The following is a 13,484-nucleotide window of genomic DNA, read 5'->3' on the forward strand; positions in this document are numbered from 1 at the left end:
AACTGCGCACGCCCGCGACCGCCACCGCCGACAAGGAAACTGGAGCACGGCGAAAAGTATCCCCGGCGTACCTAGAACGCATTAACAATAGCTCCCGCAGTTTTCCAATCCCTCAAACTTTCGTATCGAGGCGAGCCGAGCCGAGCCGAGAGAGTTCTTACGGTCCCGTGATCCCGAGTCCGAACCCAAAGAAAACTGAATCTTTGCTGGATTCCCTTCGCGGTTTCCGGCACAAGTTTCTCGCCGTTCGAACTTCAATTAAGGCGGACGATTACGATTGTTTATGCCCGATAATTGCGAAGAAGTTTCCGTTCGGCCCTGTACTCGCAGCTGCCGATTTACAGCTTTATTTACCGACGTGTCTTGCTTCTTCTCTCAACGCAGGTTTTCGTCGCGCGCAGATTTTTCGGACGACGAAAATCAGCCGGATTAAATAAGTAGATCGGAACGACGATGGGACGAGAATAAAACCGAGGCGCGCTCGCAGCGTAGAAAACTTCATTCAACAAAGTGGAACGGCGAGCCAATGGAAACGGGCTTCGGGGAAGCCTGAATGATCGCGACCATTATCAAGATTAATAAAAATTTCAGGAGATACGAACGGCCCGTATAATTAAATGGATCGATCGGTCGACGGCGGAATGTTATCGAATAAAACAGATCGGGCGCCGATACTCCATGAAAGCTTGAGAGATTGCAACCGTTACCTTGCCGAGGAGACTGTTCGAAATTGCGGGAACTGTAATAGATTCGGCCAAATCCATCGAAACCGAAGATGCGAGTAATCCGCGACGTATTCCGCGAGGCCAGCTTGCAGGGATGTGTGCACGGGCCAGCAAATATTGTCGAAACTCTCCCTGCAACAATTCGATGCGATTCCTGATCCATGCGGCGCGCTGATTTCACGCGAACCGTGCCCCTAGAATTTTGAAATCAATCGGACCCTTGCGCCGGAAATCGTGAAATAAATGGTGGGCCCGGTTGAACATATTGTCGCGTAGATTGCTGACCGATGCTGCCTCGGCGGCGCTCGCGGCCCGACGAGAGTCGCTTTCTGAGAAATTGTCGCGAGTTACTTTGCCAGCACCGCGCGTAGCCACCTTCGGCACGACGATTTCAAAGGAACGAGAATTACAGAAAGGGCAGGATCGATTCGAGCGTTTAAAAGGCAGCGGCTGTCGAGACAAAGGTGGCGCAGCGGAACCGGCGATGAAGAGGCGGGGAAAGTGATTGAAAAGGGGATAGAAAGGAGCGGTAAAGTCGACGCGACTCACGCGTCGTCGATTCGCCGCTTCAACGGCGAATACTTTTGCACGGCGAGCGCGAACGGTCTCTTGCCGAACTCCTGCCCGACCTGTCTGAAGTCACAGTTCGTCAGGATCAGGTAGTTTATGGTCATAGCGTCGGCTATAAAAGCGAACTCGAAAGTGCGGTTTACTTTCCGGACCATCTTCACGGCTTGCCCGACGTTCCGAACAAATCCCGCTTGCTCCATCGCGTGATACATCTTCGTGAACTTGTCTTCCAGGGGATAATCCCAGACGGCGTACTTGGATCTGTTCCACTCCGGTGTATTCTCATCCAGGGTGATTCGTCTCCAAACGCTGTCGAACAATTTCGCACCGTTGGCCATTTTCGTCGTTCGTGAATCAGGATTAGACGGAGCGAGGGGATCGAGCGATCGCGCTTCCTAATAATGTATCGCCGCGGCGTTTGAGAGCGCGGCTTCGATATCGAGCTTAGCCGACGTAAGAGAGGCGCGATCCCGAACCCACCACCGTCGCCGCCAAAGTAATTTCCTGTTAGAATTCGTTGCCGGATTTTATCGTCGACGCGGTTTCGCACCCCGTCCCGCGCCCCAAAGCGAGTCCCGCATTTTCGGACCAAGAACGAGCACGCTTCGCGTTGTTCGACCGAGCCGCGCGCGGCCACCTTCTATTATTATTCCGCAGTTTTCCGTTCCGTTCCGTTCCGTTTCGTTCCCGTGCGGAACGTTTTACAAAACAAAATAGCGCCTCGCTTAACATTTTTAAAAATCTTCCACCGAATACGACCGCGTTTTACGATATTCGTTTTCAAACCCCGCGAGAGAGTTTTCGGGCCGGCCGAGGTAGCTCGAGAACGGCCGCGTAGCCTTATTAAAATGTACACGTGTAAGACAATATCATTTCAGTCCTGCATACAATTCCCCTTTCTCATATTTTTCCCTACATTTTCCGGCGTACCGCCGCGGCGTTTACTATTTACGTTAGCTTCTCATATGCAACCATTTTCGTAGGTTCTTTTACAAGTAAGGCAGAGAAGCCGCAATATATCGCGCGGAGAGAGTAGAGAGGAAATGCCAGCAACTCGTTGGCATATCATTTACTTTTTCATTTATCGTATGCGCGAACTTCGCCCTTCTCCGTCCAAAGCGCTTCCGAACGTATCGGGAGAAATCTTCTGGGAGAATTATAGACTTGCAACAGCTTGAAGACGCGCGCTGGCTAATATTTGTCGTAAACGTGTACGGTAATATTAGAAACGCCTTTGTAGGCGAAGGAATCGATAACCGACTACGGATATTGATGCCTACGTGGCAAATCGATAAAGTGTAAGTAAACTCGAAAATCAATTTCGACGAATTTGCATAAAGACCCTCCTCGGATCCGCCGCTAGCCGGCTTGGCGATCCACGATTCTATCAGCTTAATGAATCGGCGCGTTTCCCAGGGAAAGGAGATTGGGTCGATGGATCGATCCCACTCGACAGGATCGACAGCTTGTTCGGGAGCGTTTCCGACTCACCCGAAGAGCATCTCCTCGGTCCTCTTCATCGCCCGGAAGTATCTGTGCGCGGCGGAGTCGGCCACGGTGGAATAGGAGAGCTGATACTGTTTCCCGAGATCCTCCAGGGAGCCGACATCCTTCTCGAGCCGGCCTAGGGTCTCGTAAGCCGCAAGATTGGCCCCGTACGCCGCAACGATCACGAAGCCGAACACCCACCAGCTCGTGGCTGCCACTTTCCCGGAGATGTTCTTCGGGACGTCGCCGCCACCGTGAGGCGTCAACGACGTCAGGACGAACCAGAGGCATCCCTTCGCCGTGCAGAATCGATCGTCCGGCCGGTCGCGATAACTCGCGCGGTTGTTCCGGTAGCTGAACGGCGAGTACTTTTCCAACGCGAACAATAGCAGGACCATCGAGAGGAGGGAGAGCGCGAGACCCAGCCAGATCTCGAGATCCAAGGTCGTCAGGAATCGGAGGAACGTCACCTGCCTCCTCTTTCTCAGCATCATTATCATGAAACCGCTGGGTCTCTGGAACGGGTGCGTGAAGTCTACCACCTGCAGGGAGATGTCAACGACGACCAAGTGTAACGGAGTCATTGTAAATTCGATCGAGAATCATTCCGACGATCGTGGTGATCGTTTATTGGAATTCATAACAATTTAGTGGAATCGTCAGCGTGGTCACCGACCTCTACGACTCCTTAGAACTGTGATTGGGCCAGAGGGAAGTTGTTAAATCGATCCAAGACCAATAAACCGATGCTAACAAGATCATTGACCTTTACGATAGTTTTATCGCGGTCACCGATCTCTAGAACCTATCTCGACCTGACGATCGTTCGGAAGAAACCCATGCATCGAATCTCGCGTTTATCCTTTATCGATCCGGCGATCGGTCGGATTCAATATTTTTACCTTGATTCTGTCGGACGTGATCCATATAGGGCCGATGGCGATGTCCGACATGTTCCTCATTAATTCACCGATCATACCGTTCCAGCTTCCATTCCCTTGGTCTCTGGACCCGTAACGCTCGTCGAACGATTTCCTGATGGTGTAATCGAACCCCGCCAGGGATCCAATATCGTTCAGCAGATCGATGCAATATCCGTAAAAACTGCCACCGCTGGCATTGTACATGACGTACGGCGGAGCGATTCCCGTAACCGCTCGATATATCGTTTCGCTCATTTCTTAGCTTTATCCGATCGGTCCTCTCGCCCGTTTCCCGTTACACCGTCGCGTCGCTCGGAGTTTATGGTCGCCGTACTCCACACCCCCCACCCCCCCCCCCCCGCGGAGCTATATAATTCAGAAAAGCAGAGCTAATATGAAAACGCGGTCGTAGATCGCCGCTAAGTCTGGATTATCGTTCCCCGACTCGACTCGAGAGCAGTTTTTCTCGCTAATGGTCACGATCTATCGCTTAATTACCGATACAATTACCGGCGGGGCTTTCGAAATAATGGATTTCTCTCGGCCGAAGACGCCCGGCTAAGTCGACTGGACGCAGTTGGAGCCTTCTCCGCGAGAAATTCCTCAATGTCTGAACCAACGCCGACCTATTCCACTTGCGCGCCGGGACTCCGGAACTTCTAATCCAACTCCTTTATTCCTGTACGCTGCCGCGTCTACGACGCTTCCGAGTATCTCTTCCCTCGTTCGTCTTGTCGTTGGTTGGGAAAATTTGACGATACGGTTGTCGGATGTAAGGTGAAAGTACCTGTCACGAAACACCGATCAATTCTGACCCTTTCTCGATACAGTGGCGCGAACGGTGCATTCAAAAATAGATGAAGCTACGAAAGTCGGACGTAAATATTCTCCTGTTACTTGTACTTCTCACCAAGAAAGTACTGCTTTATATTCATACCTTTATTGTTGCAACCTATGCAACTGTTTGCATCGGTGTCTCCATTTTTGGACTTGATACAAAAATGGTGTTACCCGATGCTTTACCATTTCATTGGAATTATTTTTTCTACGTATTGAATAAATATATCAAAGATCGTTGCATCACCTAGGAACACTGGCCAATGGGACGGCAATAGAAAAGTATTTGACACCAAGGCTTTCGAATGAAAGTAATACCGGTGCGACTTTTACCTTGGCTAGTATGCGGCTGCAATCCGCACGAGCAGTTTGTTGGTGATCTCCTAGCAGAGATTCGACTTGTTACATTCAATTTACTAAGCACGTCGGTGCACTTAGCACATGCAGTTACGTGCAGCTACAGCTCGACAGGGTTTGCGCTCCGAGTAGATTCGGTTCCCGGCTCGCTGGGAATCGCTCGGAATCGCTCTGAATCGCTTGGAATCGCTGGGAATCGCCGGGAATCTCGGGGAATCGCGGGAACTTCTCTCCTCGCTCGCGCCGTCAACTTTGAACGACAAATCCCGTGGTTAAGGTATTATTAATCTTCGGGAACTACGGCCGGGCATTATATGGAACTCTGATCGCTATCGCTGGCGGCGCTGCGATCCCATAAATTTCGCGGCTAAACCCGGTTTGCCACGGTTTTCGGTAATTAATGCGACGAGGAACGGACGGCCAGATAACGCGGGCACGGTCGCCCGTGCAAGAAACCCTGACGTACCAACGTCCGTTTCGTGTCCGTCAAAAATCGCTGGAAACTATTATACGTGTACCGGCTGAGATAGAGAAAGGACGGACAACGATAAAACAACGGAAACACGGCATTTAACGGAGAATAGTGTAATTGCTTTCCGCGGTGTCGAACGCGTTCGCGATGAGAAAAATCTTGGCGCGGAGCCGGTTCGAGCGTGGTTGCGAAAGCAGAGTTTCCTATCGAGAAGTCGTCCGAAGAAGATTAATTACGCCGGCGGGCGGGCTCGACCGGTTTATTAACGAGGAGCATTGCGACTGCCGCTCGATCTCGAATACTGTATTGCCAATCTGGAAAGGCGGCGGCCGGGCGTCGGGATCGCGGCCGACCGTAATTGGTCAATCAAGACCGGTGAATTTTTAACGAATTAAGGAGAGCGAAACGCGCGCGCGTTGTAATTGCGAGTCTCGGCGCCCCCTCGCTTCCCCCTTCGCTTCCCCTTTCGCCCCCCGGCTATCTATAGGACACGATCAGTTATTAATTCGTCGGTAACCTTTTAGCGGGGACCGATATCGGAATCGTGGATTTATCGGCGTTCGCAGCCGGGCGCAACAAAGGCAGACCAATTCGGCTTTGCCGGAGAATTAACGACGTAAAATTTATCGTTCGGTTCGCGCGACTGGACTCACCCCGGGCCAACGGGGGACAACGGGGGGGCAACGGGGGCCGCCCGTTGCTCGTTGTTTTTTTCTCCGCGCGAAATATCGGCGCTACATGCCCGGGATCCCCGTTCGCGATTAATAACCCGAAAAACCGTCCCGAGGACCCCCCTCCGACGCCACCCGGATATTCGATTATGAGAGTTTTATCGCGAAAGATACGGGCCAAGCAGACCGTCGTATAAATCCGTAAGCCGTGTCACCGGTTCCTTGCTTTCTCGTTTCGCCCCGAATTTTCGTACGCGGTCGAATTTATGCGACTATAAAACGAGACCGGCTCGGAGTTTTAGTTATTCTTAACCCGTTGCGCTCCTACCTCGAGCCAGACTTCGCGTTAACCGTTTGCCCTCGGAGCTATTTCAATTCGAAATTCGAGTCGCGTTTCCTAATCTCGCGGAATCTCCGTTTTATACGAACAATTAATATATTCGATATATTAATACGTGGCATATGTAATCCGAAGAGTTACGTAGCGATATTATAATGGCACTGCTCGAGTGCGAAAGGGTAACAATCTTTATCTCATAGCAATTGCAGCGCGTCTCGAGTGTTCCAATGTATGTAGTTCGCAAGGATATGCAAATACGCTTGGGTTGTGTAATGGATTAACAAGTTGTCGAGTCAAAGCAAGAAAACGCTTTGGGGCGCAAACCGTTGGAACGTGGAGCGCATAAAGCTCGCGGACGAGTACCAGGTTTATTGCGGCACGAATCGTTTCGCGAAATTAGTTTACGAAAGTTCGAATGTCAAGAATACGCCGAAAATCAGAGATTCATCGCGGAGAGACTTTCCGGAGCGGCGGTCCGTTTGCTCGTCGACGGTTCCGTCGAGCTCCGAACTGGGACAGATTTTTGGAACCGCTTCGCGCGGATTCCACGGGGCGCCGAGTTCCCGGACAAGCTGTATTATAACAAACCTAATTTCCGTTCGCTCGCGTGGCAAACGAATGCTGTGTCCTCCGGCTCGAAAATCGCGTGGTCGGCGGCAAAGTTTCGACGGCTCGAAGGAGAAACAGTTCGTGGCGTGCCGTCGGGGTGACTGTAAATCTTCGGGAGGTAGGGATACCTCGTGGTCCCCGCGTTCGTTTGTGTTTCCGCACTGGTCGCCGCGGGGACGACACGGTCGAAGCTTTCCTAGTTCGTCCCTCCCCCTCCAACCCTCCACCCTCCACCCTCCGGCCGTACCGTCTCTTTCCGCTTTTCCGTCATTTTCGTTCCCCTTTTTTGTTGCACAAAGTATTTCCCTTTCCCGACGATATCGGACACTATAGTTGGCCACGGTGTATTGTAAATCACCGGGCGAGCTTTTACCGCGTATTCGCACGCAAATTGGGGCACCTTGACGTGCACGTGCACAGAGAGAGAGAGAGAGAGAGAGAGAGATACGTTTGTCGGTGCGCACACTTCGATTCGTAGAGCGAGCCCGCGACATTGTCTCTCCGTGTTCGGTGGTCGTGTGCGTCTGTTCGAGACTCGGCGGACCATGCGCCGAAATCGAGGCCTCGGGCTGGCGAACGCTCGACCTTTTTTAGAACAGTTCTTAGTTGCGCGATGATATTGTGTGCCCGACGAGAAAAACGCCCGATTCGATTTTCATTTCAGGCTAATGCATCGCAATTTTCCGGCGCTCTTCGTTCGGTCACGGCGGATCGAATGCCGCCAATAAATGGTCCCGCCATTTGCAATTCAAGAATCGACGTTCGTTGTTCCTTTTTTTGTACCATTACCGTGAAACCGTCACATTTCCAATAAGAGACCGGTCCGATCTAGAATCGAGGGTCAGTGACGACGATCATCGGATATCTGATCGCTGATCACTGCGATTCGTGATCGCCGCGCTGCGCGCGTTTATGCGCGTAAAATATGCGAAAAGCAACGGGAAATTTACATGCGAGAAATATGCATAATGTCCGTGAAAATCCGCAATAATTTGCTGGTAAAAATTAATTTGTACGTCGAAAATGACCGCTTCACGGCACACGATGTTATCGGTGTATTTTACGCGGACAGTGCCGCTGCGCATGCATCGCATTAATTGTGATTTTCAATCGCGCTTAGCATTTTCATTGCATGCTTTACGAGAGACACGTTGCTCGTTCTGTTTCTCAAATATGCAAACGGGGATCGTCTTCGATCCATCTTTTCATTAACGTCCGCCTCGTCGAATCAGCCTAATTTTCTAAATTAATTCGACTAATTAAAGACAGATGATTCGAACGAGCATGATATATGATATATTTTTATAAACACGCAAGCTACATAGAACGCGCACAACATGGAAAATGAAAAAGATTTTTGGAATCACCTGACCGCGATTTTCTAAAAGAATATACATAGCAGTAGCATCGCGATCGTTTCGGCAAATGATCGACGATTTTTAACAATAGGATTTCAGCCCCGACCAAGTTAAGCCGTAATTTCGCAGCGTGTTCTTTATCGAGTTCCCGACGACCGAGCATTTTGATCTTGAACTTCGTCGCGTGCGTTCCGGCTGAATGGCATTCGCGGTTTCCGCGATTCGATTTGGGAAGTTGGATGCAAGTTTTCCCAGACTTCAAGTGGTTACGATCCACAATGCACGATCATTATACTCGGGCAAGTCTTCGAGAGTTCCCCCAAGCTTCGGAGAATCATTGGACGCTTGTCGTCGATCGGTCTCGAACATCCTTGACGCGTTCATATATTCGAGACAAAGCTGATAAAAAATTCTGTCTATCCGCCGAACAGTCGAAAATTGTCCGAAATTTTAGCGAAAAAAAATGCATCGAATCCGTGCGACCGGCGGTTGTACCATGTACTAACGGGGTTTTGCCCGTACAATGAATAATAAATAAAGAAAGGAAAATCCTTGAAGCGATGCTCGTCGATACGACGGAATGTAGGCCAGTCGGGGAGAAGCGTAGATCGTCGAGGCCCATTTCGGATTTCCAGGGTCGCGATACAATCTGCGTCGTGAAATTCTGAACGCATACTATCCGCGATGAAAGTTATGAATTTTTTACTAACTACGCTCCGACCTTGCCGACGCGACCGGTCGCGGCTCGGCGCAGCGCGGCGTATTTTCCCGAGGAGACGGATAATATTCCAATTATCGGCTCCCCGGTCCGATCGGAACCGTTCAATTAATTGGACTCGCCTTGAATTTCAATTCACCGGGAGAGCCACCGGAGCTCCTCCCTTCGTTATCCACATCTCGAGCAGAGACACACGCGTTAATTCGCATAATCGCCTTGACGCGCGACGTTTCCGCGCCGGACATCACGGTCCTCGGACTGGAAAGCGCAAACGACATGCGTGGGAGTCACGTTCGCGGTGTTCCCAGCGAGAACTCGCGAGATTTCAGGATCCTCGACCAGCTTGCAGCGAAACGTGTTTCTTGGTAGAGCTGCCATGAGATCTATTTATTTATTTACTTATTTAATAATCTATTTATTTATTCGCTTATTTATTAATCTATTTATTTATTCACTTACTTATTAATCTATTTATTTATTTGCTTACTTATTAATCAATTCATTTATTTATTCGGTAATTTAAAGGGGCGAATTTCAGAAAAGCTGACGACTCGTTGTTTCACCCTTTAATAGTTAACGTCCCTTTCTTGCGAAGTTGCTGTCCGTTCGATCCTTCTTCTTCTTCTCCTCGACTCGTTCGTGTCGACAAAAACCGTGACGCGCGATGGAAACATTTCTGCTGCCAACATGAGCTGCGCCACAAAAAGATCGTGTTATAAAAATACCATGTTGTAAAAGCAATGTCGCAATTTTCAGGCGGCGTTGCATCGAAACCGCGTTCCCAAAGTACCGCGTGTCGTAGGAGCCGTCGACTGTACATACAAAAAGCGAACGAGAACGTTATTGAATACGTTGGTAAAAGAGCCAGCAAAAGATAACGAAAAAAGATAAAACGAAGAAAGACACTCTACGGAAACGGAACCAATCCTACGTAGACATTATCGATTTAATTAACGCGTTCGCGGACGGCACTGTATCGTAACGGGTTACAAAAATAACCGGGTGATTTAATCTTAAATTAATTGCGATATTAAACATTACGTTTTAATAGTTATACTTTTTAAACGCAAAGAAAAGACGATCGAATGGCAATACTCAATGAATCGTTAGCACATTCAGACAATGTGGCTTATAAATTTCAGTGTTATAGCATTCGTGTCTGGTTTTTTATTTTTTTTTATTAAATTAAGTTCTCTTTAGACGAGGCTGTTTAATTTCAACGAAGTTGGAACTTTGAATGCAGCATGATCACTTCGTCCAGTGAAAATTTCAAGAGGTCGTTACGGACGTGGCGCGCAAACTATAATCACGCGGCGAACAGAGGCTCCGGTTTAATCATACGGATCGTAACAGATTGAAGACGGCGTCGGTATGCCGATAGCGTTGAGCCGTGGCGGACGCTGATAACTTTCCCGCGTTCGTTAATAAATCATTTTTCGACCGACACTTTACGGACGATCGCGAGGATATTTGGAAAGCTTCTCGGTCCGCGAAGCGCCGCGCTTCTTCAGGGACGGTGCACGAAGGGTCGACAGAAAGTTCCGTCGCGTCCTTATCAAGGAACGATTCGGGAAAATTACGCAATTTCCACGGGGTACTGCGGCGAACGCCGAGAATCTGATATCACGGATCGCGCGACCGTGGCATGCTTATTCCCAGTAACAATTATGGAAATAAAGACCATTATTATCGTCGATTTATTCTCGGCCGTTTGCATATCCCGCTCCTTTGCCGGGCACGCGTTATCGAATCCGCGTCCCGACGCAGAAAGATGGCGGCACAGATCCCGCAAATAAATAATTAAGAACCGCCGCGCGGCACGCTACCCAATTAATATCGGACGGCGGCCCGATGATTCCAGTTTATCGAACCGTTGCCCGCGCCCGTTTCTTTAAAGCGAGCGCTCGCGATCGAATCGCCGACAGAAAAGACCACCTCACCGCCGGACGGAATTACTTCGCTCGCCGGAAATTAAACCTTCCGTTTTAACGCTGCTCAAAAATGAAATGCCTCCGATAGTTCCCGAGACTTCTAATTCGCTGATAGGCAAAGACGACGGTCGAAAAGTTCTCGGCCTGTCGAACAAATCGAAGCTGACTCCGCTAAACCCTGTACTTTCATCAGAAATCTAGACATTTTATTCTGATTACGAAAGCTAAACGAAAGCTTCTCTTCGTCGTCTAATCGATATGCAAAATGGTAATTCAATCTAAACGAAATAAACGATTTTTATAGATTTCTGTCGGTAGTCACCGCTATACGCTACTTAAAATATTCTAACTAAAAACGAGAACAAATGGTTAAATGGTGGATTCGTTTTTTCTTCAATATTTGACACGTCTCGAAAGGCGGCAAGAACAAATTAGCTCGAGATTCGAAAATTTTCCCGAGGCGAAACGATCGAACCTGCAATCCGGAGAATTCTCCGAAGCGCCGTCTCGCGCTCGATCCATTACAGATGGTGCAGAAAATCGCGTGCGCGATCCGAGAGCGAACTACCCTCGAGCGGACCTCGCAGCATAATTTTGGATAGAACATTCTTGGAACCAATCCACCGACCGCGCGAATCCTAAGTATTTAATAATACTCGCTGATACACCGACCGCCGGAGTTTCTACGTAAACCGCAACAATGGGACTGGTGTTGCCAATTGGGAAATTCGCGGCAGCCACTGTCATTGTTGTCCGGCGGTTCTTGTTCCAGCGAGGAGAATTACTTTTACAAAGGATGCCCGGCATTTGGACACGCAGGCACCGCGTCACCGTTTCAATTAAACAGTCGCGTGAAGATTTAAGTGACTCTGGTTCGTTCGTCACGCTGGCTTTACATTTCTTGAACGACGGTAGGATCGTTGTTCAATCGTTTCACTAGAAATTGAAAATAACGTTTTCGCGTTAGATATGTAATAAGTCGGTCCATGGGTTCGTGCGATTTTAATTTCGATTTAAATTTATGGCATAATAATAATTCGTTCGTCGCGTCGAGTTAACAAGAATAAACATCTCCGGCATGTAAATAGTAAATGTTCGTTCTCGTTACATTGACACTCGATATTTCCTATAAAATTCATCACTTAATTAGTCATTCTTATGTGGAGGATGACGTGGTAAAATATACTGGGCACGATAGAATACGTTGTACCATAAATTGAATCAAAATTAGAACCACCCGATATATTATCCTATCCTATCTTGTCGTACGTGCTAATTCTGTAACCGGGTTTATCGGGCGTGTCGTCTACACAGAAAACTACAACTTCAGAAATCAGTAAATGGATTCGGCGAAGTTGTCGCGCCATTGCGTCTTCAAAGTCCGTGAAAGCATTCGACGAGATGCGATATCATAGAAGTAGGTGTCGAAGAAATTCGAGAGTCGGAAAGTCGCATTGAAATGTTTCAGATCAAACGGAATCGCGAATCCGATACGAATCGAAGTTTCGATCGAAGAGCCACGCCGCCATTTTTCCGCCGCGCCGATAAGAAATCTTTGAGCTTGTTTTCCGTTGTTTCGCAAACCACTTTGCCGTTATCGCGGCACGTTCGTCGACAGGATAATGCGGGATAATACGGGATAATACGGGATAATGCAAAAATTGTTGCGAAACGAAGGTAGCCGGCGTAACGGGTCCCGTAACTCGAGCATAATGGACGCGAATTATTAATTATTCGATCTCGATCTGGCATCGGTCCGGTCTTGTCGCGCGCAATTTCCATTCAACAGCCTGTAGATCGCGGCGCGACACGGTCCCGCGTGAATTTTCCATGGTTCTCCGTTTCCCCGGCTATATTTTCCCTGTCGTTCGATTCCGCGAGAACGATAGTGGGCGTGCGAAAAAAAACGCGGCCAGGTGCAAAACAACGAGCTCGCGAACCGCCCGCGACACAGCAATAAATTCCTGATATAATGTTGAATTACCGCGCGAAGGCAACGATAACCGGCGCGCCGGTTTATCTGGATCCCGCGTGGCCTGCCGGGACTGGGGGGACGGCCAGAGGCGGCCAGAGGCGGCCGGCAGCGTTAAGTGTGTAAAAATTGATTGCCGGCGATACAACGGTTTATTCAATTCTCCGATTCGCGTACACACAACGCGTCCCCGTAATCGCGCGCGCACCGCGCACCGCATACTGCACAATGCACGCCGCGCGACGCCCGACGCGACAGGCTGCAGCTTGTCGCGTCGGCTTGTGAAATTGATAACACCCGGGTAGTCATTGAGCCCGTAATTACAGCGTAGTGGCGTTTTATTGGGATTATTCTGCAGGAGTCGCACGCGGAGCGGTCTTTCTCGCGAGCAACCGGGAAAATTCGGAACGACGACGCGTCCGCCGTTCTCCGTCCGTCGATTAATTACCGGAAACAGATTCGCTGTCAAGTTCGACGGGCAGCGGCTTCTTAACCGACGCACCCCGTCGCGTC

General features: G+C 49.5%; 1 protein-coding gene across 1 annotated transcript; it reads right to left on the bottom strand.

The window, feature by feature from the left end:
* Positions 1–1,270: 1,270 nt before the first annotated feature.
* Positions 1,271–3,961, bottom strand: Ir25a (ionotropic receptor 25a). Its single transcript, XM_078193278.1, has 3 exons — positions 3,686–3,961; positions 2,787–3,325; positions 1,271–1,604 (listed from the first exon to the last, which is right to left on the bottom strand). The coding sequence occupies exons 1-3, from the start codon at positions 3,959–3,961 to the stop codon at positions 1,271–1,273; spliced, it is 1,149 nt and encodes a 382-aa protein (XP_078049404.1).
* Positions 3,962–13,484: the final 9,523 nt, after the last annotated feature.

This window comes from Augochlora pura, chromosome 10, assembly GCF_028453695.1.
Source record: "Augochlora pura isolate Apur16 chromosome 10, APUR_v2.2.1, whole genome shotgun sequence".
Lineage (NCBI taxonomy): Eukaryota > Metazoa > Arthropoda > Insecta > Hymenoptera > Halictidae > Augochlora > Augochlora pura.